The sequence below is a fragment of the Vicia villosa genome, linkage group LG2 (genome assembly GCF_029867415.1).
Source record: "Vicia villosa cultivar HV-30 ecotype Madison, WI linkage group LG2, Vvil1.0, whole genome shotgun sequence".
In the NCBI taxonomy this organism is placed as follows: Eukaryota; Viridiplantae; Streptophyta; class Magnoliopsida; order Fabales; family Fabaceae; genus Vicia; species Vicia villosa.
Genome location: NC_081181.1, coordinates 221,879,358 through 221,905,035, shown reverse-complemented (window position 1 = coordinate 221,905,035; position 25,678 = coordinate 221,879,358). Strand labels below are relative to the sequence as shown.

Here is a 25,678-nt window from a genome sequence, read left to right as displayed (position 1 = left end):
AACTTTTTTAAATGGGTAGAGTAGTTGTCTCCCTTTAATAAACTTAATTTTGAAGTATAAAATTGATTTGGTTACAAATAAGTTGAAGTAAAACTTGTTATGGATTGAAAATCTAACACAAAAGTTAAACTCGTTAAAAAGTCCATTATATTTTATGAGATATAATCTAAAAATATGATTATAAGAAATTGATGATATCTTATAAATTAGTTTTGTAAAATTAATTTAGTTTCAAATCATATCAAACACAAAAGTTAAATTTCATATGAAGACCAATATAAGATCCAATGTGTCCCCTCTATCTAAAATTCAGCAAATATGAACTATAAAAATCATCTTAAGCATAATCAAAATCTGCATTTCATTAAAATTGCATTTGAATTGCAGTATCCTAACTAGTTCTTTACATTGCTTGATGCAGAAGAACATTAAAGACTTACACATAATCTTAATTCAATTGGAAATGCTTTTCCTTTCCTACTTAATTGATCAAAATGAGAAATTCTCTATGCTCTATTTACATATAAAACGATTCTATACTACACTTAACAACGAGTTTAATTCTGGTGCAACATTTGTCCTGATATAGCAGCTGCAAGTGCTGCTCTAAACTTAACATCTTTGGTCAACGAATTCGCCATTTGTTCCACCAAAATCTGAGGTATTTCCATTTTGGAATTACCATTTATCATCACATTCTTAGGAGAAGAATCATTGCTACACTTAGGTTTCTTTGTCCAATCAAGTGTAACTGTTGTACTTGGTGCAGCAGGACCCGAAGAAGCTGTTACTGCCGAGTTCGTCTGATTCCTACAACGATTATTTGTCGGCTCCATCTGAGATGGATAAGGATGATTGTGTTCTCCTTCGTATGTTGCAACTGTAACCGATGGATCATCCACACTCCTTTGCACTTTCTTCTTCACTATGCAGCTCGGAGCGAATGAACATTTGAAATAAGCTCTTGGTGAAGGGTTATCTCTTGTCACCTTTTGTCCATATTTTCTCCATTGATATCCATCTTTCACAATCTGAAAATTTATTACCACAAAAAAAAATGTCAAATAATCACTCATAAAAGTTTTTATATATAGGCGAGCGAGCGGCCTAATCGCGCGCACCAGGTACCAGCAAAAAATATCCACACAGTTTGTAACAATACAAATGAATATGAAACAAATTAAGAAGAGAATTATTAATCTTACAAGGCTTGAATCAGATGGTTCGGTCTTGAAATAAACTCTTGAAACTTTAGCCTTAATGCAAGTTTCTAATTCTCGTGGTTTCTTGCATGATTGATCTTCATCACTCGAACTACTCTCAGAGTTGTTTCCGTTAACTCCTATGAGATTGTTGTTGCTAGTGCTTATTTCATCAGATTTTCTTTTCTTTGACGAAGTTATAACCTCTTTAGTTTCTGGATTCTTCTTCATATATTCCATCATGTTGTTTCTCAGTGTGTTGTAATTCTCACACATCTCTGTCAACATTCCTGTTAGCTTCTTGTTTTCTGCACTCACTCGTTTCAGCTCCTCCACCAAAACATCACTTGACTGAAATATTCACATCAATATTCATGCAACTTTGTTAATATAAGTAAAACCAATTTACTTTTTGACAAAGGAACACACAAGATTTGGCTCAACTAACTAACCTCTTCTTTTGGAGAAGAGATCCTCAACCCTAATGAGAAAAAATTGTTTTCCATTCCATTTTTCTGAAAATAACACAAGAAAATAATTATTAGATAATCAATGAGAATTATATTTCACATAAATCAAGATCAGGTGCTTTCATAGTAAACTCCGCATCGTAGTTTTAAATTGCAGTATGCATCTGCATCAGCGGTATGACTTATTATCATAGTTTTAAATTGCGGTATGCAACAATAATATAGATGTTGTAATACCATAATGGTATGTATATACTTACATGAGCTTCTTGATGAGGTCTCTGAGGGTTAATGTTGAGATCTAATGAAGTGTTAATCCATGGTGCATAATCCATGCTTGTTTGTTGAAAGAGAAAAAGAGGTGAAGATGAAATGAAGTGTTTGTAGTGAAGGGAGTGAGAGAAGAATAGATGTGTTATATAATAGAAGAGGCGGCCTAGAGAAGACTAGAGAAGACTTAGTAACAGACAGTTGGTGGTGGGAAGAAGAGAAGTTGAATAAGGAAGCTGTGTGGAAACAAGAAACTTTTGGAAAAAGACACATGGAAATCATGATTTGTTTTGCATATTATTATTATATACTTATTATGTAGTGGCAGTGTTTGACTAGTGTTCTAGTCTAGATTAAAGACTAGATAAGAACAACGTGTTTTTAATTGATTTTACTATTAAAATTTCATGTTACTTTGTCGTATTCCAATTCATCTTCATTTATCTCAATGGGTGGAATTTTTCTTTATACAATAACTATCAGAAATTTATATAGATTTTGAGTTTTAATTATGTTATTTTAGCGAATTGATGAACTGATAGAATTGTTGTAGTGTTATTTCAGAGAGTAGACGGTTAAAATTAACGCTCTCTTTAACGCTTAAGTAAATAATAAAAAACTAAAATAATTTAGATAGAATATACTATTATAATTCCGGGTGGGATACTTAAGTATATGAAAGACGGTTAGAGATGTCTCATCCATTTTGATGCGGGACATAGAGAATCATTAGATAATATTTCACAAAATCTGGTTAGGGATGTCTCTTTTGTTTGGTGGAGGAATGCCAATGGTTTCTCTGTTAGTAATTTCTATGATTGTATTTTGTATCAGGATTTTCGTACTTGAGAATACAAAGGTTCTAAGTAAAATCCTGGATTCAGTGTAATGATGGAAGACTTAGATCACAAAGGATTTTCGAAACGGTGTAATGATAAAAAGGATTTTCCTTGACTTAGATCACCTTTTTGGTTAGATCACCTTTTTGTCATTGCACCGTTTCAAGGAGGTGGAAGAACAAGATTTGTCTATGACTTCGGATTGTTGATTCTTCTTCTTCTTGCCTCATTTTGGATCGTTTTCTTTTGTTGGAACAAACTTTTAAGTTTGCTTCTGTCTTGGATTCAGGTTGGTTTTTTGGTTTAATCATCTGTTGAGTTATTTGGAAATGTAGGAATGATATCCTTTTTGAAGGTCTCATTTTAGCAAATTTTGATAGAAATGTAGGAATGATATCCTTTTTGAAGGTCTCATTTTAACAAATTTTGATGGGGTCGATTTGATAAAATTACTTATTTTACTTTAGAGGAAAAATGAACTGAGGAAAAACTAAGTTTGTATGGCTTAAAAGAGTTGTCCAACCCCATTGATAAATTACATTTTTGCTTTTTTTAACTAAAATCAAATAATTTTAACAAGCATTCATTAAAAAAAATAATTTTAGAAATTATAAGAGAATTATACGTTATGAAATCATCCATAAGATATTTCTCGACTCTACAATCCATTTTAGGAGTGACTTTTATCTCATACAATGCTTTCACTATCAGCGTGCTTTCAAGACTTTACACTCTGCTTCCAAAATAATGTTGTGGTATTTTTTTTTTTTGGAAATCTTGGTATTTACGTTCTAATATATTAGTTGTTGTGAGTTTCATACGAATCTCTGATGTTTCATGTGGATTGATGAGTTGATAATGTATTGACTGCTATTATTTTATAAATTGACAACAAAGATTTGTTGATTAAATAAACATCCACACATTTTTTTTCTCGTTCGGCAAAACTGAGAAAATAAGTATTAAATACAAAATTTAAGAAATAAAATATGTAAAAATACCGTTGCTAGAATTCAAAGGAAGGTTGATCAAAAAATTTATCCTAGATTGCCGATGAATTGGTAGAATAGGTCATAAATAAAAAATTAAATAAATAAAATGCACTTAAATACAATTGTAAGAATTCAAAGGGTTTGACAATAGCATTTCGTCTATGTTGCTCGTATAACCCAAGGAATATATAGTGTATTTTTTTAAAAGAAAATTACAATGTGATGTGTTTATGATTTACACCAATTGTTCGTTTACCGAGGTGAAAGCTTTATTATAAAGTATAATATTTGTTGTAATGAAATCTAAACTACATCACTTAGACGTGACAAACTAAAAAAGAGCCACAACACAACAAAAAGGTACCGACGATATTTAAGGAAGTGCAAAGCGACCTATAGCACAGAATCTCACACTTTATCATGATTAAGTTATGACAAAAAAATCTCTAAACACATATTTCACACTTAATTTACGTTTAAATAAAATCCCTTAAATGATTTCACATTAACACAATATAACAGTACGTCATTGAATCACTCTGAAAGATTTGAGTATAACGATAACCAACAATATCTCCTAATTTACCAGTCAAAAACAAATCAGAAACCAAGCACAATTGAAGATTCGGTGTATAAAACCATAGCTCCATAAAAATCCAGCAATGCCATTGAAAGCTAACCCTAGAGAGAGTATGACGATTCCTCAGCATCGTTTAGAGCCAATCTCAAAGAAATATATTTTTTAATAAATAAAATATTAAAGAGTTACACATTAGCCAATATACAGTTTGGTCATACATTTATAAATTAAGACTATACATAATTTGGTCATACATTTATAAATTAAGACAATTCTATCTATAATGTTGAATTAAGTACAACTGAAGTTCTAAAACAAAATACTAAAAGTTATGATCTTTTTTTAAATTTTATTATGTTCACCACCTAACATTAATATATATTAGTTTAAGACAGGAAGAACATTATATAGAAATCAACCTAAATTTTGTTATAAAACGACAGAAAATAAGAAGCATGAATCTGTTTGGTGAGAGTAGTAATAATAATGATATAAAAAGAAACATGCTTGACGTGAAATATAATTATGTCGGTGAATTCTTTATAGTGGAATTCAAAGTCAAGCCCACCTTCAAAATTCTCTCTCCATTGTATATCATACAAACAAACAAACATTACCACTTGTATTTCTCCAAAGAAAAAACTTGTGGATTCACCTTTGTCGACGTCTCTTTAATTTGCACCTTAATAAATCCCTCTTCTATATTATTTATTTATTTATTTTTTGTATATAATAATTTTCTAGTTCAAGCTTTTAAAAATTCAAATCGGTCATCAATTCGATCTGGTTTTTAGATTCGTTCTGGGTTTTAGATTATCGAGATACTTATTATATCGGTAGATTATTATCGGACTTAGGGCTTGTTTGTTCCAACTTTAAAAATAATAGTAACAAACTCGTGCATACGCACGGGTTCTGTTCGGTTACGCGAATTTGAATATATCATTTATTTTAAATAAAAATGTTAAAAAAGAAAAAAATGAGATAAATAATTGATTATTTCGTATATAAAAATATTTAGATCAATAATAAATTTTTTCCCGTATACCATTTTTGAATTAAAATTTTTTAATCATAAATACCATTTCTCGTATATAAAAATATTTAGATCAATAATAAATTTTTTCCGTATACAAATTTCATTTTGGTTTAGATATCATTTACAAAAATATTTGGATCAATAGTAAATTTCGTATATAAAAATATTTACATCAATACTAAATTTATTTCCCGTATACCATTTTTTGAATAAAAAATATTTGGATCATAAATAACACTTTTCGTAAATAATAATACAAATATTATTTTTAGTTAGGTATCATTTACAAAAATATTTGGATCGACATTAAATTTTCATATAAAAAATATTTAGATCAATAATTTATTTTTTCCCGTATACCATTTTTGGATCAAAAATATTTAATCATAAATACCATTTATCGTATATAAAAATATTTTAGATAAATAATAATTTTTTTTTCCATATACAGACCTCATTTTTGTTTAGGTATCATTTACAAAAAGATTTGGATCAATAATAAATTTCGTATATAAAAATATTTATATCAATAGTAAATTATTTTCCCATATACCATTTTGAAATAACAATATTTGGATCATAAATACCATTTTTCGTAAATAATAGATTTTTTTCATATACAAATATTATTTTTGTTTAGGTGTCATTTACAAAAATATTTGGATCAATATCAAATTTTCGTATATAAAAATATTTAGATCAATAATAGAGTTTTTGGCCTATTCCTTTTTTGAATAAATAATATTTGGATAATAAATAATATTTTTCGTATATAAATATATTTAGATCAATAATCGATTTGTTTCCCGTTTACAAACTTCATTTTTGTTTAGGTATCATTTACAAAAATATTTGGATCAATAGTAAATTTCGTATATAAAAATATTTACATCAATAGTAGATATTTTCCCGTATACCATTTTTGAATAAAAATATTTGGATCATAAATAACATTTTTCTTAAATAATATTACAAATTTGATTTTTATTTAGGTATCATTTACAAAAATATTTGGATCAATATTAAATTTTTGTATAAAAAAATATTTAGATCAATAACATACTTTTGGATCAGAAATATTTGATCATAAATACTATTTCTCGTATATAAAAATGTTTAGATCAATAATAAATTTTTTTCCCGTATACAGACCTCATTTTTGTTTAGGTATCGTTTATAAAAATATTTGGATCAATAATAAATTCCGTATATAAAAATATTTAGATCAATAGTAGATTATTTTCCCGTATACCATTTTGGAATAAAAATATTTGGATCATAAATACCATTTTTCGTAAATAATAGATTTTTTCCATATACAAATATTATTTTTGTTTAGGTGTCATTTACAAAAATATTTGGATCAATATCAAATTTTCGTATATAAAAATATTTAGATCAATAATAGATTTTTTGGCCTATTCCGATTTAGAATAAAAAATATTTGGATAATAAATAACATTTTTCGTATATAAAAATATTTAGATCAATAATAGATTTTTTCCCGTGTACAAACTTTATTTTTGTTTAGGTATCATTTATAAAAATATTTGGATCAATAGTAAATTTTGTATATAAAAATATTTACACCCATAGTAGAATTTTCCCGTATACCATTTTTTAATAAATAATATTTGGATCATAAATAATATTTTTCGTAAATTATATTACAAATATTATTTTTATTTAGGTATAATTTACAAAAATAATTGGATCAATATTAAATTTTTGTATAAAAAAAATTTAGATCAATAATATATTTTTTCCCGTATACCATTTTTGGATATAAAATATTTGATCATAAATACCATTTCTCGTATATAAAAATATTTAGATCAATAATAAATTTTTTTTCCCGTATACAGACCTTATTTTTGTTTAGGTATCGTTTACAAAAATATTTGGATCAATAATAAATTTCGTATATAAAAATATTTAGATCAATAGTAGATTATTTCCCCGTATACCATTTTGAAATTAAAATATTTGGATCATAAATACCATTTTTCGTAAATAATAGATTTTTTTTCATATACAAATATTATTTTTATTTAGGTGTCATTTACAAAAATATTTGGATCAATATCAAATTTTCGTATATAAAAATATTTAGATCAATAATAAATCTTTTGGTCTATTCCATTTTTGAATAAAAAATATTTGGATCATAAAAAACATTTTTCGTATATAAAAATATTTAGATCAATAATAGATTTTTTTTCCCGTATACAAACTTCATTTTTGTTTAGGTATCATTTACAAAAATATTTGGATCAATAATAAATTTCGTATATAAAAATATTTAGATCAGTAGTAGATTTTTCCCCGTATATCTTTTTTGAATAAAAAATATTTGGATCATAAATACCATTTTTCGTAAATAATAGTTTCTGTATACAAATATTATATTTTTTAGGTATCATTTACGAAAATATTTGGATCAATATTAAATTTTCATATATATAAAAATATTTAGATCAATAATAGATTTTTTGAATAAATTTTTCTCGTATATCATTTTTGACTAAAAATTATTTCGATCATAATTATCATTTTTCGTATATAGAAAAATATATATCAATTGGACAACAATCCCAGGTTCCATTATCACTCAAAATGCAAAAAGTTGAAGCTCATAAGCCTTACATTTGCTGATGATCTGTTGCTGTTCTCTAGAGGAGACAAGGATTCAGTGGACTTGCTACTTGCTCAGATGGCTTATTTCTCCAGATCCACAGGTTTGTGTATGAATCCTAACAAATGTTTCATATATTTTGGTGGTGTGATTGATAGGGATAAAGAGATTCTTAGAGGCCTCACAAGATTTAGAGAGGGTGAGCTACCTTTTAGATACCTTGGTGTTCCCCTAACTAGCAAAACGTTAGCCATCAAACACTACCTGGTTTTGATTGATAAGATTGTCCATAAAGTCGCTCATTGGAGCTCCAAACTGTTGACATATGCTGGAAGAGTTCAGTTAATCAAGAGTGTGGTCTTTGCTGTTGTGAATTTTTGGATGCAAGTGCTGCCACTGCCCAAAGCTGTTCTACATCATATTGACTCTATCTGCCGTAGCTTCTTGTGGACAGGAGGTAAGGATGTATCGAGCAAATCTCCCATAGCCTGGAAAAAAGTCTGCAGACCCATGGCATATGGTGGAATGAATATAATTGATCTTGAATGCTAGAACAAAGTATGTATGCTGAAGTTGGTGTGGAATGTTCATAAGAAGGCTGATTCACTGTGGATTAAATGGATACACGAATATTATCTGAAACAGTCTGATTTTTTGCAGATGCAGGTCAAAGATAGCCAATCTTGGATGATGAAGCACCTGCTTCACTCCAGACTGCTCTATCAGGAACTGAGTATTCATTTGACTAGTAATGGAGGGACCTTTCAGGCTAAGAAACTGTACAATGCCCTTAAAGAAAACGAGGAGAAACTAGTGTGGAGACACCTCATGTTTGGCAACTATGCTAGGCCTCGAGCAGTTTTTATCCTCTGGTTAGTGTGTAATGGTAGATTGGCTACCAAGGTGAGATTGAAGAAATATGGTATGATCAATGATAACTGTTGTGCTTTTTGCTTGGAAAAAGAAACATTGAGCCATCTATTTTTCTGCTGTCCTAGTTTAAAGGAAGTGTGGGTAAGGTTCTAAGATGGATCCATGTGAATCATGCTCCTTTGCCATGGGACGGTGAGTTGGAATGGATAATCAGGAATTGCAAAGGGAAGAGTTGGAGAGGTAGTCTTATTAAGTGTGCTGTTACATAATCTATCTACACCATATGGAGAATGCGTAATGACAAGGTGTTTGGACATGCTAGTTATAGTGGAAACATAGAAAAAGATATCATAGATAGTTTAGTCTATAGATTATGGAATGTTAAGAAATATAGGAATTACATAGCAGGCCTTATGGTATAGGTGGTGCTTCTTGGGTTTTCTTTGTGTATAGGCATCTTGGCTGGATCGTGAGCGATCGCTGTGTACATATTATTTTTTAAATTAATCAAATTTTTATTGATTCAAATATATATATATATATATATATATATATATATATATATATATATATATCAATAATAGATTGTTTTTGTGGAAGAAAGAAGTGAGAAAGTGATGAAAGAGAAAAAAAATAGACAACGGACAGAGATTTGATAAGTTTGATAAAATATAAGAGTTGTATTATTTTAATAATAAAATTAAGAACTTTATGGTGCAAAGACCAAAAAACCACAATTTTAATGTGTTGGCAAAAAATCAAATTAGGGTATTTTTAACTTTTCCACAACCATTAATTTTCTTATATTATAGATGAATTTTTTTTTTTTTTGTATTTTCTAAAATAGATTTTCTAAAATTGTTTTTTAAAATGTTATAATTTTTTTAGGCTGATCCTCCACATTTTTCAATTGCTTAATTTTGATCTTCATATTTCAATTGCTTGATTTTGGTCTCCAACTTTTGTAATTGCTTTATTTTGTTCCCCAAATTTCAATTGCTTGATTTCGATCGTTCAAATTTGTCCTCTTTTGCATTTGATAATCTCCTAATGAAATGTGGACTAAATCTCTCTCTTTTTTTGTCGCTTTTTCTCTTTTTTTTTTTTGTTTTTTTTAATTTTCTTCTCTACAATTTTATTTTTCTTCTCTTTTTAATAGTTAAACTTTGAATGTAATACTTAAAAATTCTTAAATATCTCTTTCAATTTATATGTAATGGCAAATTATTTTGACAAAATAAAAAAGACCACTACCTAATTAAAATAACAAATTTTTTGGCCAATAACTCCCTCCTAATTAAGCATAAAATGTTAAAGTCTAGCAATCATATTAGTCATATATAGTTTTAATTTTTTATAAGGGATATTGCTTCTCCATATATTCTGAAGAAAAATAGAATTGTAAAGAAGAAAATTTTAAAAAAAAAAAGAAAAAACAACAAAAAAAAGAGAAATTTAATCTACATGTCATTAGGAGACTATCAAATGCAAAGGGGGCAATCTTGAGGGACCAAAATTAAATAATTGAAATTTAGGGGGCCAAAATTAAACAATTAGAAAACTTAAGGGACCAAAATCAAACAATTGAAAAATTTGAAGGGTAAAAACTGCATTTAAGCCTATAACATATACCACTACTTAGTCAAAATTGTGATTTTAAAAAAAAAACATTGTGATTTCGATCCCGAGACCCTTTGGTCATAGCTTTATAACATTACCACTAAGCCACTTCAATTTTTTATTCATAATGACAACGCATATGTATTTATTATTTAAACATATTATTTATTATAATGTTGATAATATTTTTAATACTTTAAATAAATACAATACTTAAAAAATAAAATGTATATATTATATAAACATATTATTTATTGTGTTGAGTTTTTTTACAAGAAATTTTTAAAATATATAAATACATTATTCAATAAACAAAATAATCTATATAGATATTTCAACTATTAATACTTGAATTATTAATAGTTGATAAATTCAAATATATATATATATATATATATATATATATATATATATATATATATATATATATATATATATATATCAAATAGTTGAAATATTTAAAATACTATATTTTTTAAATGTTTATAGAAGCAGCATATTATTTATTATAATAATAGCAAATTATAATATTTCTTCTTACTGAATTATCTACAACATATTATTTATCTTTATTGGATTAGCAATAAATATATTAAATATTTGTCAAAACCAAAAAAGTAAATATAAAAATAAAAATTTATTTAACAGACAAATATTTAATGCAAACTTTAATTCCTGTGAGCTTTATTTATTAATTAATTTTATTTATTTAATTCTTAATTATTAATTATTAATTAGCAGTAAATATATTAAATAACTATTGAATTAGTATTCTTTACTATTAAATAGTTTATATATTTAATAAATCATTCATTTTATACTATTTAGTTTATTAATATTTCAACTATCAACTATTAATGTATAAATTATATAATAATTAACTTATAGGCTAATAGTTGGAAGAAATTATTTATCAATCGGATATTTAATAATTTATGTAATATATAAACTATTTATTCTGATAAGTATTAAGTATTAATCGGATATTTTTTAAATTTTGATATCCAATTCTTTTTTATAAATTGATAAATTACCTAAAATCACATTTTAAGAATAACTATTCAAACCAAATTTTCATTTGTAAGTTTTATAAAAAAAAAATTGTAAAATTTTTTACACGAAATTATGTAACCCTATAAATTATTTTTAAAAAAAACCAAAATTTAATATTTTGAAGATGTGTACGTGTATAAAAGTTGTATTATTGCATCAATATTTCAATCATATAATCCGTTTTAGTGCATTAGTAATATTTATATACTTTAATTTATATTATTATATTAAAATAAATGTTTATCAATTTTAAAAAAACATCATTACATAAATAACATAAGTGTTAGTTTATTTCATAATTCAACAATAAATTTTATGAAAACATTTAAACATTCTTATTGATGATATGATATTTTATATTTATATATTATTTTTTATTAGAAATAAGGATAACGGATATGAGTATGTGCTCCCTAACCACGTGAAGTTGTGCTCTCTGTACACTATACGAGTGCTAAAGTTGTTACTCAAACAAAAAAGTGTTTGGATACGAGGATTTTTTCCAACTACGAGTATGAGGATGAATACTATAATACCCTATCTTGTATTGGTGTAGAATTTGGTGTCAAACTAATATTTTTCATTATAAAAGGATCTTATTGAAAATTAAATCATAAACACTTAAATGAAAAACTTAATACTTGGTCAATGTCATGATCTCTCAGCATAAACTTTGAATTACTAGGGCCCCATTCTCCTAAGAACTATTAACATTTTTTTGGAAAAAAAGGGTATGGAGCTATGGCCACCCGTGTTACAACGTGACTTGTTGCATTGTTTGATATTAGGTTGCTCTTGTTAAAATTTTGGACCTTAGGCTCAAGTACATATTTTTGAATTTGTAATATTTAATTTTTAAATAAAAAAATATAATAAAAAAGTTTAAAAAATTTATCTAATTATTAAAAAAAAAGTAAGAAAATAAAATAATGGATTTTAAATTTTTTAAATATTTTTAATGACATGACAAAAATAAAAAAATATCACCTCATAAATTACAATTACACATGTGCAATTGTACAAATGAGACTGTTTTATCATACATGAATACCAAAAAAACATGAAATATGATACCAACAGATTATAAAGTTGGTCTTTTTTAAATGGGACTAAAAGGTTATCAAAATAGATATAGAGAGATTAAAATTATATTTAAGCCTAATAATAATAAACATTTATGTATGTTATGTTACATATAACATCATCATTCATGTATGGTACAAGACATACAACATCATAATCAATCTTCTCATGTAAATTCAACTACTTTTAACATATTTCATAAACTTCGATATTTTTGAAACGAAGAGCATCTCCAATAGAGGTTGCTAAATGTACCTAAGTGAAGGCCTTAATTCTATCTCATAAGTTCTTAACCATTGAAGAAATTTTAGGTGGAGTTCTTGTTGCCATATTGGTAACACAAAAAATATGTTACTTAATTATGATTAAAAAATAATAAAATTTGTTCAAATGTCATGAGAAAAGAAGAGAAAAGGCAAAAAAATCAGACTATGTGAAGTCATTTAAGAGATTTAATTTAAGGGATCAAGCATTGGATTTAAATGATTGTAGATTGCTAAAAGAATGATATGGTACATGGGACCACTTAAAATAAGAGACCAATTTAAAAAATGATGCATTAGAGATGCTCTAAAAGTATAACTAATTTCTATAAATCAATTTATAAAATCCATATTTACCATGATGATACAACATGTTACTATTATGCTATAAAATATTAATCACCTAATAATGAAATTCCTTAGAGCAATGATGCATGAGGAAAAAAGAATGCATGAACCAAACTAATGTAAAAATACCTAAAACAGAATCCAATTGCAACTACATGACCTAGAACATTAAATGGACATCAAAACCAAACTATACAGTAAATAATGCATGTTCAATTCTTTATATTTCTACTCATTTTTTCTCAATATTATAAAAACTTGTTCAATTTATTTAAACTATAACTTCAAATTTAATCTATACTTATTCATGAGAGAAATTGTATGGGGAACGCGTAATAATTGAAATTTTGAGTTTTAAGTAAATTCATAATGATGGTGAATAATTCAAAGTTTGTTCCTTTCTGCTAACCCTTATACCTTCATTTTTCTCTTAGCTTTTTTCTCTTCTTTTATTTTCTTCAATCTCTCATTTGAGTACTCTAAGTTATAATTTCTCACTATTAACTCTTTTTCTTCCTTTCTTCTATTCCTTTTATTTCTTATCTTCTATTACATTTTTTTCTTTCTATTTTATAATTTTTTAAAAATATAGGTTGGTTAGTTGGTTAAGGCTAGATTTCATCATATCCTCTTATTGTTATTAGTAAAGATATGTCAAAGATGACTCTTAAAAATAATTCCTAGTATTTTAATCTTTGAATATGATGAAGTTTTCTTCATAAACAACCCAAACTACAAACACCCTTAGAGTTGTATTGCATTTGTATTGTAAGATACTATTTTGGTTAAAAAAATCTATAAAAGATTTTTAAAAAAGTTTGTATAAATATATTGGCTTTTTAGACATTTTTAAAAGATTATTTACAATCAATATATTTCTATTAGAATTTCCAAAAACTTATAGACAAATTTTTAAAATTTAAAACAAGATTACATTTCCAAAATATAAGTCAAACATTATGAGATCTACCAATCATATAAAAATTACTTCTGAACAAATTCATCTTAATCAATTTGATTTATCATTTCATTTAATGTCTTTCAAATTTTAAAAATTTAAAATTATATTATTTAATTATAATCATTTTAAGTATAAGATAGTTTCTAAAATTATAACTCTTAATATAACTAATTGGTATTGCCGAAAAGAGTAAAATTCTAGTAATTCAACATAAAAAAAATTTAATTATTCAAACACAACAATGGTAAAATAAACTATTTATTAATATTGCAATAGGATCAATGGAGGGACAAAAGTCTAATACATAATAAAAACTGCTTTGTAAGATAAACTAATAAATATCTGGTTCACACGTGGTGCATGAAAACCATTATTAATGAATAAATGAACAATTGTATCCTCTATGTAAATTGCCACTTATATATAATAAGAAGTTTTCTCTTTTTTCTTTATTTTTTATTTATTTATGTTGTACCCATTACTTTTCACAAAAAATTTAAAAAGAGTAGATTTATATCAATCACAGTCATTAAAAATAATAACATCATTAACAAATTTTGTTTCTTACTTGAGATATAGTGGAATATGAGTCCAAATCCTTTTTGTAGGTAATTAATAGTTGTTGTAGGTAATTAATAGTTGTTTATATGCTAAAAATATTTTTTATTCTCATAACCTCTTTATGATTATGGGCAGACATCTTTGTAGTATATTTTATGGTTCAAACTGGTAGTGCAACAGAAAAACAGAAAGACTAGAACAATAATTAAATAAAAGTATTGTATTGATTAAAGGCGATAATATATTTATACAAGTACTAAGAGTCCCAAAATCAAATAATTTGACGCTAGTTATCTTAATTGACCCACTAGTTATTATTAACCATATCAATTAACTATTTTTTCTTTACCCACCTCCCCATGGGGTCACCCCCAGCGAAAACCCCATTTTACCCCGCTTCGGAAATGCATTTCCGAAATATTTTTTTTCTAAATTTTTCCAGACTTCGGAAATGCATTTCCGAAAAAATCTCAAAAATTGGGATTTTGACTAATTCGGAGATGCATCTCCGAAACAACAAAAAAAAAAATCTAAAAAAATCCCAAAAATTAATTTTAGGATATTAATTAATTCAATTATCATAAATTTGATATAATTTATGAGTAATGAATAATAATAATTATATATTTTGATATAATTTATGAGTTATGAATAATAATCATTATATATTTTTATTTTGATTCATATTTTAAAATTTAAAATAATTTTAATTAAAATAATTAAAATAATTTCACTTACAAAATGAGTTATAATTTTTTATTTATATATTTATAATAATTATTATATATTTATATATTTACAAAAATAATTCAAAAAATGAGTGTTTTAATTTATATATTTATATATTTATATAATAATTATAATAATTATTATATATTTATAAAAATTATTATATATTTATATAATAATTATTATATATTAATTATAAATATATTTATACATTTATATAATAATTATAAAAATTAAAACAATGAGTGTTTTAATTTATAATATATATATATATTATATTTATATTTATATTTATATATTATATTTAATTTTAAATAATTCAAAATTTACTTATGAAATTAAGATGTTTTTGATTTATATAAGTTAGTAAAATAATTTTTAACTTTAAAATTGTTTAGGAAATTTTATACCTATTAATTGTATTGATTCACCTTGATTTTATACCTATTAATTGTATTGATTCACCTTAATTTTAATTTTTTAATAATTATTGAATTCTTTCGGAAGTGTATATCCGAAACATTCCAAGACCAATTTGGTCTTGGAATATTTCGGAAGTGTATATCCGAAGACACCCCCTCCAAAAAAAAAGTGTTTTCGGAAATGCATTTCCGAAAACCCAAAAAAGGGGGTGTTTTCGGAAATGCATCTCCGAAAACACCTTTTTTTCGTATTTTCGGAAGTGCATTTCCGAAATAAGACAAATTTTGAAAAAAAAATAAGCGTTTCGGAAATGCATTTCCGAAGTGAGGGTATTTTGGGTTTTTCACCAGAGGTGACCAAGAAAAGAGGGAGGTGGGTAAAGAAATTTCCTCAATTAACCCACAACCTCAATTACTTCAATTTATGATAACTTCCTTAGTAAGGTAACTTGAGTTACAAAAATGTCAACATCCTCTCTTACTTCATGTTATCCAGAGGTATCACACCTCTCAAACTTTTAGTGTACTAGGAATCCATTTATTCTCTTAATCAGACTCTAGGATCTTGTATAAATTCATATGTCACGAGATAATACATCATAGTCTTTTGGCGGTCTCTAGGGATTGGTCGACTCTAAATAGGTTCCCTTTTAAAATTTGTTTAGGAGCTTAAAGGAGACATGACAAGAGGACTTTGGAGGGAGAAAAGTGAATGAAAAATAAATAAATATTTTAATTATTTATAAAGAATGATTTTGTATAGAATGATAAAATAAATATCTGTGTTAATATATTTTAAATATTTATAGGATTATAACAATATTAATTGAATTTAAATAATTTAGCAAAATTTCAAAAATCTTCCAAAATGTTCCTTCAATATAATTTTTTTATTTCCTTCATTTTTTGAGAATGTAAGAGATTTTATTAAAGGTTGATTTTGGAGGGGTTAGATAAAAAATTCTCATTCAATATTTTGTTATAATATACTTAAAATTAAAATAATATTAATAATAGATATTATTTATTATTCGCTAAAACAATCAAAAAAATGTTTTTGCTTTTTTTTTCTTTACCCATATCTTTCTAATTTCTTCTCTCCCAGTCCCTTTCAAACTCTCAAACAAAGGTTAATGGAGCACCCAACTCTTTCTCTGCTTTGTTCCTTAAGATTTTGATGATCCAAATTTTGTTGGACTAAATCTTTATCTAGTCTGAAACAAATAGTATAATACCTTTAATTTTTTTTTGACGTGGCATTGAAGCACATCAAATTTAATGTCTTAAACACTTTTTACCATACAATGAACATGCTATGACCAAGCTAGGAAGGCAGCTGCATTTTACCCCCCTCAGGGAAATTTTGGACGAAGGATAAATCCAACATCGAGACAATAGCAACAACCTCCTCAAGAATGAGTGGAAGTAAGGAAAAGAAAATATCAAGTATCTTTATGAAAGGAGTCACCTCTACAGGAGCATCACCATCAGCAATATGAGTAAGGAATGAATGGAAGATAAAATATCGAGTATCTTTATGAATGATTTCTTCTCCACATAAGCATCACCCTTAGAAACATGAGTCTATTTCGGAGAAGCCTTATCCCCGGGAGATTGTTGTTCCTGCTGAGTGAGAATATGGACACAAAGAGGTCGGGAAGGGGGGGTTGAATAGACCTATCCTCTAAACGACAATTTCAAAACAAGTGAATAGTCCTATAAATGAAATCATAAATTTTAAAGAAATGTGCAAAAAAAAACACAACAAGAGAGCTTGAAAGCATCTCAATAAATTAAAACAAGTGAAATAATGCATTAAGGAATTTATTGCTACTAATTCAAGTCAATTACAAGACAACCTAAACCTATTTAAACAAAGCGATATAAATTTTATTTACATAGATGTTCTTTCAAGATATAATTGCTTTATGATAATCTAATAAGATTGGTGCATCGCATAACTAGGCTTACATATTAAATCTCTATAAGCAGGGTGTAACCTATATGACATACAAATGGTGAAATAATGCACTAATACAATAGTTATATTAACTAATGCTAGAAAATTCAAGGAGATAATGGAAGAAGGAAAAGATACACAAGAATATATAGTGGTTCGACGTTCGTGCTCGCTTTGCCTACTACACTCTTCAATGGTGTTATAGAACCATTGGGAAATAATCACGATCTTTCACTATTTTGAGAATTTTGATACAAGAATTTTAATTACAAGTAACTATCACACAATAATTCCCTCTGTTCATACAGACACTCAAAGTGCTAACAAAAACAAGATGCCCAAAAATCTTGATCCATTAAGCTTGTTATCCATAATTGCCTGCTCCAAGTATTCGTGTGTGGAATTCCACTTGACCCCACTAATTAATTATCTGAGAAATTTTCCTTAGCTAAGCTTTGATTTGAAAACTCTCAACTTTGTTTGCGACCAGATTTTCAACAAACTCACCAAAGTAGGACATCTTCCAACTCTACCTTATAAACAACCTGCACTAGGCTTTGCTTCCATGAAGTATATTGAAACTCTATTCTTTATAGATACCAATAAATACGAAATTGCATTCAAGAAATGATACATGTAAATGTTACAAACGGAAAACTTCACACAAAAATATTAAATACTCGATTGTACCATTAGTCTCCCTCAACACTCAATCTTTAGATACGAAGGTCCATAAGAACTGAGAATGACAAATGATGAACAGTGCCAAGAAATCTCACAAACACTCTAACTCATAGGAAGTTAGTCAGAAGATTAGATGTATGTTAAAGAAGAAAATACACAAGGTTCTTTCTAATTTATGGATGAATGGGTCTTAGTTCTTGATTGATGTCATGGGCTTGATTAATCGTGACAAACACCACAATATTAATCAACTCACTCTCTCAAATTCATTCAAATAACAAAAAAATTCACAAGAACAGAATGCAACAAAAAGAAGTAAATTTGACATGGATTAACACTTAAGAAGTTGTTCTAGAGGTGAAGATAAAGTTTGAAGGTGCTTGGAATAAACACACTAAAGAAGAGAAGACTAATTGGTATTTTTGTCTTAATGGGTTTCACCCACATAGTTTCACTCTATGTTTGCTGGATCAAAAAAACAACTATATAAATCTAAGATGAAAAATTGGATTTATGAAGCTATGATTCGAGAAAAGAAGAAATCATGACTCAATTTACAAGAGTTTGTGATTTAAGTCAAGTTAAACTTTTGATTTGGGTCAATTTGAACAGAGCCCAAATTAAGCTTCATTGTGGCATTTGATTTGAGTCAGGATTATCACTTGATTCGAGTTACATGAGGGACCATACAATATGAACACTCCTTGTTCAAATAATCTTCTACCTTCAGCACAACCAGAAAGTATCCCTCATGGATCTCATCCAGAAACAGACATGATGCCTGCTCTGATACCAATTGAAATTCTGGTATGACAGACTCAGAATGTCACTCACGATGTCAAGACATCTGATATGTTATTACCTTAGCAAAGGCAGAACAGAAATATCCCCAATTTTTAATTACCCCTAAGAAGGAGTCCATGAGTAAAGGGATCATGTGTGTTTAGTCAACATAACTAGATTGTAATCTTTATTGGTTCTGTAAAAGGAATAGCTATCAAACCTGAACCTGATGTTATACGCGATGTTACAACATCCAATACTGAACAGACAATACAATGCAGAAGATAAATAACATATTGAATTGTTAACCCAGATCGGTTTAACTACCTTCTCTGGGGGCTACCAAGCCAGGAAGAAGATTTCACTATCAGTAGTACTATTTTGTATAAACAACCTCTGGTTTACAGAAACAACCTCTGGTTTACCTAGTCACTACCCAATGCAACCTTTATCTTAGAACTCCATCTAAGACAAGAGAACCTCTGCTCACTCCCTAGTGATATCTAACTGTTACAACCCTGCAACAACTATTTAAACAATTAACAATAAACACTAACTTGATCTTGCTTCACAGCTTCAATCAAGAACACAATACTCAACTCTTACCTACAAGTTTTGAGTGAGAACAATAGCTTCTCTTACCTACAGGTTTCGAGAAGGACATGGCAGCCATCCCACAACCTAGGTGGTCTACCTATACAAACCCTAATGACTACATCTTTTCAATACAAGGTTTTCCTACATTTGTCTAAACTAGGTTACAAAGGTTTCTATTTATAACATATTCCCAATTGGACTTGGGCTTACAAATTGCAGCACTCCTGGCTGTTACAAATATTCAGATATCTTCTGCTAAAAGAAAGGTCTTCAATCACAAGTTTCCTAATTTATCTCCTAAAATAGAAACTGCTGAATCTTCAATATTCTGATTTGATTCTTCAATATTCTGACTTGATTTTATTGACCTTTAAATCTGCGCCACATTAGATTACATAATATTCATATAATATTCTGTATCTGTTGAGAATTAAACTGAATCTTCATTCCAGTTCTGCAGGCGCGATGTCATGAGTTGATGTCATGACATTCCATATAACATCTTGCTTGTACTTGTTTTATTCTTTTATATTTGCAAGACTTATATATTTAATTATATTTTGCTGCTATTATATTTTAGCCAAACATAGATGCCAATCAGCCAATAAAAACATCAACACCCTGCATTAAACACTTAACGTGTATAAATATTGATAATATCTCGATACCTTCTCCCCCTTTGACAAATATAAAAAAAAAGTAAGAATAGATAGAGAAAATGAAAGCAACTAAATCCATGTTTATACAAAAGCCAAAAATATAGGTAGCAATTATCTTTGGATCTGGTTCCCTTCATGATAACCTCCCCTTCTTTATTTCTTACACGACATTCAGCCATGTTAAAGTTAACTTTGAGGCCTTGGTCAAAAAGGCGACTAATGCTAATCAAGTTAGCAATTAACCCTAACCAAGCAAAACATTGTCAAGACTTAGTTGTCCTGCATGGTCCACCTTGCCAACACCTTCTGCATACTGGTCTTGTGTTTAGAACAATCACTATCAAAATACCAGTCTTCTCTAGTAGAGGCTCTAAGAGAAGTGTGAGCTATGAGTGCAGTCATAGCCTTTTTGGGTGTCAACTTCTTCTTAGATTTACCACCAGTTTGTTCTTTTCTGGGCTGTGTAACTATTTTAGGATATCCATGCAGCCTGTAGCAGATGGTTTTTAACTGACCTAACCTTCCACAGTAGTAACATCTTTGATCCTTATTCTGATGTTTCTGGGGATGTTGAAGCCTTTGATTTGACATCTTTTAATTTCTTTTAACAAGAATAAACTTCACTTTTGCTACTTTATTCTTGCCCTTTCCTTGGTGAGTATAGCCAATCCCTTTGTTTCTACCAACATTCTTCCCATTTTAAAGAACTTTATTTAGCACATTAGATCTACTGTTGAGAATTCTAACTGACTTAGTCATTTGTCTAATTTGGAGTTGATCAATATAATCTCTCCCTTTAATTCACAGATGACAGACAGTTACTTCACCTTCTTATTATGGAGTTGAGCAATAATCTTCTTTTGATCTTCAATGTGTTGATCAACTTTATTACTTTTGAGATATAATTCCTTGTATGCTTTTGAAAGACCTCAAAAGTCACCTCTTCGCCATCTGATTCTTCATCAAAGACTCCAAATAGGGTAATGACATGCTTGGCAGTTCAATGTCACTTTCAGGCTCGTCTACTGACCATAACACAGCCAACCCCTTACTCTGCCGCTTGAGATATATAGGACATTCATATTTTATGTGACCATATCCCTCACACTCATAGCATTGGACCCCTTTTCCTTGATAGAACTGTTGTTCAGTCTTGTACCTTTTATCACCATCTTGATTTTTGTTGATGTCAAGAGACTTTTTCTTGATATTTGGTCTTGACTTCCAATCTTTTTGAACATTTGTTCTTGACCTTTGTCTTCTGAACTCTCGGCATTAGACACAAATGCTAAACTCTTCTTCTTTGCAGACTTCTCACCAAGTTTCATCTTAAAGGTTTGAAGAGATCCCATAAGATCATCGACCTTCATGGTGTTTATATCTTGGGCTTCCTCAATAGCAGTGACCTTCATGTTAAACCTCTTAGGTAGAGATCTGAGAATTTTTTTTGACTATCTTGGCATCAAATATCTTCTCTCCAAGTGTACCAGAGACATTGGTAATATCCACAATATTCATTTGAAAGTCATGAACACTATCATCTTCTTTCATTCTTAATTTTTCAAACTTAGTGGTAAGAAGTTGAAGTCTTGACATCTTTATCCTGGGGGTTCCATCATGTGCAGTCTTTAGGATCTCCCAAGCATCTTTGTCAATAGTACAACCACTAATCAGTCTAAACAAGTTCTTGTCCACACCATTTAATAGGGAATAATTCTTTGGAGTTTCCCAGGGCGTATGTATCATCTTTATCATCCCAGTTTGCCTCTTACTTGACAGTAACATTATCGTCCTTGTCTTTAACTTCAGGAGGACTCCAACCTTTGACAACTACTCTCTAGGTCTTGCCGTTTATGAACTAAATGAAAGCTACCATGTGAGCTTTCCAATATTCATAGTTGGTTCCATCAAGAATAGGTGTTTTATTCAAGAACCCCCTTCCTTCCTTGTCCATTGTACCAGAAATATTTTTTTCCTAAATCTCACCCAGAGTCAGAACAGGATGCTTGCTCTAATACCAATTGAAATTAAGGCGTTCAGATTACAGATGTGTTAAAAGATGTCTAGATAATGTTTTCCAAACACACACAATGACGAGGTATAAAAGTGCAGTGTAAAAACAATAAAGAACACAAGTAATTCTTCACCTAGTTCGGTATCAACAATACCTAGTCTCAGAGCTACCAAGCTAGGGATAAGTCCACTATGATAACATCAATTCAAAGTATTATGCAAACAACCACCGGTTCAGACGTAAACAACCTCCGGTTTACTGACTTCTCACTTAATCACTACTCGTGCTAACTTCTACCTAAGACTCACTTAGGTATGAGGCCCACCACAAATCTCCCTCAATACAATTACAAATATTAGAAGACATACTTCTAAAACAGAGTCATTCATATGTTTAAAAGCTTGTGAATGAACACATAATTTACAACTCGATGGAAACACCAAACGGTTCTATCAGAGTGATATTAGAGTGGCTCATAATAGATAAGACTGCACAAACCCTAACACGAATTACAATGTAAGTTCACACAAAGTAATAGGTTTGATGCTTGCTATTTATATCAATCTTCTAGAATGGATTTGGACTTCAAATCGCTGCAGGGCATTCTAGAAAATCTTCCTCAATCTTCGCCATGAAGATAGGGCTTCAAATATTAGATTCCTAAATATTCTCCATATTTAGTAACTAATCAAATATCTTGAAAATAGAGACAGTACATGTACATCAACTAACTTCAACAAATCCAGTTGTACCATAACAGACGCGATGTCGAATGAAATATGTATAGGACATCTTTCTTGATATCTTTCTCAGTTGAAGTGAACGGAACATCTTGTTCAACATGTTCCCAGAACTAAGTTTTATCAAACATAATGCCAACAAAAATTAGAGAATCAACTTTATCACTAAGGACTTGATTGCTTCTAATACAAGTCAATTACAAGACAACAAAGCCGCTTTAAACAAAGTGATTTAAAATCTCTTTACAAAGCGATAATGTACTAACACAATAGTTATATTAATGAATGCTATAAAATTAAAGGAGATCAAGGAAGAAGGAAAAAATCTAATAAGCACACTGTCTAAAGACACTTCACTCCTTGCATATGCAAATAACACATGCTCTATTTGTGAAGATGGAGAATCTCACAACTTAAGAATATCATCTAACTTAGCTTCCACCCACATTCCAAAAGCAAGATGTTACTAATCTATTTAGTAAAATAGTGGCAGTCTCTTTGTTCTTAAATTAGTAGAATACAAATGACACACATATTACTAAGCTAGAATACAAATGACACACATATTACTAAGCTATTTATGTATTCATGTATTTAAAATAGTAGTGTAGACAAATGACACATATCAGCAATATCTATAAGAAGTAGAGATGGTGAGAGCCACATATTGACCATGACCAAATTGAACAATGCCCTCAGAATTCTCACCCACTATTAGAAAATTAGTCAATCCAAAATAAAAAGAAAAAGGAGAATTAGTCAATCCATTGAAGATAAGAAGCCGAAGTTTGATACGCATGTTCACATTCATTCATGAATACTATAGGCTTAATTTTCGTCAGTTGTCATTTTCAAATTAATTACGGCACCTCATTATGGAAAATCACCACTCATTGAAATTCAAATCTCGTGGTCTTACATACCAGCACGCACGTCTGGAAAATGTATCACATAAGCACTTCATGTTATAGTGATATACTGATGATTGATTGCACTTCAAAATTTAATTTCAAAATATAAATTATTAGTAGTATATTAGGGCTCCAAGTTATAGATAGGATACAGACAAAATACAGCCAAAAAAAGAGTCAATTGTGTAACCAAAGTGATGCCATGCGTGAGATAAGCATAGCCAACGCCATAAAATCTTATTATTATTTTTATGAATATCTAATATTGATGCCTTCTACATTATGATACTTGTTAGACTTTTATATTGACATGATTTGTTTCTAACTTGGCAATTAATTAATCAATCTAATATTTGATTAATTCTATGGACTAATCTTATTAATAGAATATTATGCTCTGTCTTATCAAAATGAACATGATATTGATGTATTCTCATTGAATTGAAACTTGATACATAAGTTGTATATGTAACTTCTATGGCAAGCTATTTTGTTCTATTTAACAGTGTTTTAAAAATCAAACCGGACATTAAACCGGTGAGGATATTGGATCATTGATTTATTAGTCGAACCACTGGACCACTGGTCAAACCGCATGACTAAACCGGGTTAAATTGGATAACTCGGTTGAATAAACTGGTGGTTATAACAAAATTATATAGGTATAAAATCTGTCGAGCGGATGATTCAGTCTCTAAAAAATATAACTAGCACTTAAATTTTTTTAAAACATCATATTATAAAAAAATTCACAAGTTCATAATTTAAATTCAAATTTTACACATAGGTATCACACACAATAAAATAGTACATAATTAAAAAATATAATTGCAAACAAAAGTTAAATCGCAACATAATCTAATTAAATAATTTATAACAAAATAATTTCATTGTCTACTAAATTTAATTTCAATAAAAAAAATTGTTTCAATGTTGAGATCTCTTTCTTCAATATCAAAATCATCAATAACAAAATCAACCGCATCTGCAACAAATTTTTTTATTTTTTTATTTTATTTTCTATTTTATTATTTATTTTATTTTTTAATTAAAATATTCAAAACGACATTGTTTTAATTTTTTAAAATAAAAAATTTAAAAATGCATTTAAACCGCCGGTTCACAAAAATCGTCGGTTTTCCCGATTTTAGCGGTTTACACCGGTTTAACCGAATTCAATGACATTCCCGATCCAATTATTGAACCAGACCGGTTATATAGCCGGTTCCCGATTCTACCGGTTTAGTCCGATTTTTAAAATACTGCTATTTAATATTATAATTCCTTATTATTCCTTAAGGAACAAGTAACTGTTTTAATTACTTCTATAACTAACTTAAACTAAATTAAAGTTACTGAGTGACTTATAACTAACTCATCTTCATAGCCT

At 28.4% G+C, this 25,678-nt stretch overlaps 1 protein-coding gene across 1 annotated transcript; it reads right to left on the bottom strand.

Moving 5' to 3' along the window:
• Positions 1–416: 416 nt before the first annotated feature.
• LOC131648311 (probable WRKY transcription factor 40) lies at positions 417–2,170 on the bottom strand. The gene is made up of 4 exons (XM_058918084.1): positions 1,933–2,170; positions 1,655–1,717; positions 1,206–1,553; positions 417–1,031 (listed from the first exon to the last, which is right to left on the bottom strand). The coding sequence occupies exons 1-4, from the start codon at positions 2,005–2,007 to the stop codon at positions 558–560; spliced, it is 960 nt and encodes a 319-aa protein (XP_058774067.1). The 5' UTR covers positions 2,008–2,170; the 3' UTR covers positions 417–557.
• Between the last annotated feature and the right edge of the window lie 23,508 nt (positions 2,171–25,678).

What these genes read in the sequence shown, in the direction of transcription:
- LOC131648311 (XM_058918084.1), bottom strand. Translation starts at nt 2,007, where the DNA reads ATGGATTATGCACCATGGATTAACACTTCATTAGATCTCAACATTAAC. An exon ending in GACCTCATCAAGAAGCTCAT is followed by an intron (nt 1,718 to 1,932) that starts GTAAGTATATAC and finishes TGTTATTTTCAG; the next exon opens with AAAAATGGAATGGAAAACAA. An exon ending in TCTCTTCTCCAAAAGAAGAG is followed by an intron (nt 1,554 to 1,654) that starts GTTAGTTAGTTG and finishes TGAATATTTCAG; the next exon opens with TCAAGTGATGTTTTGGTGGA.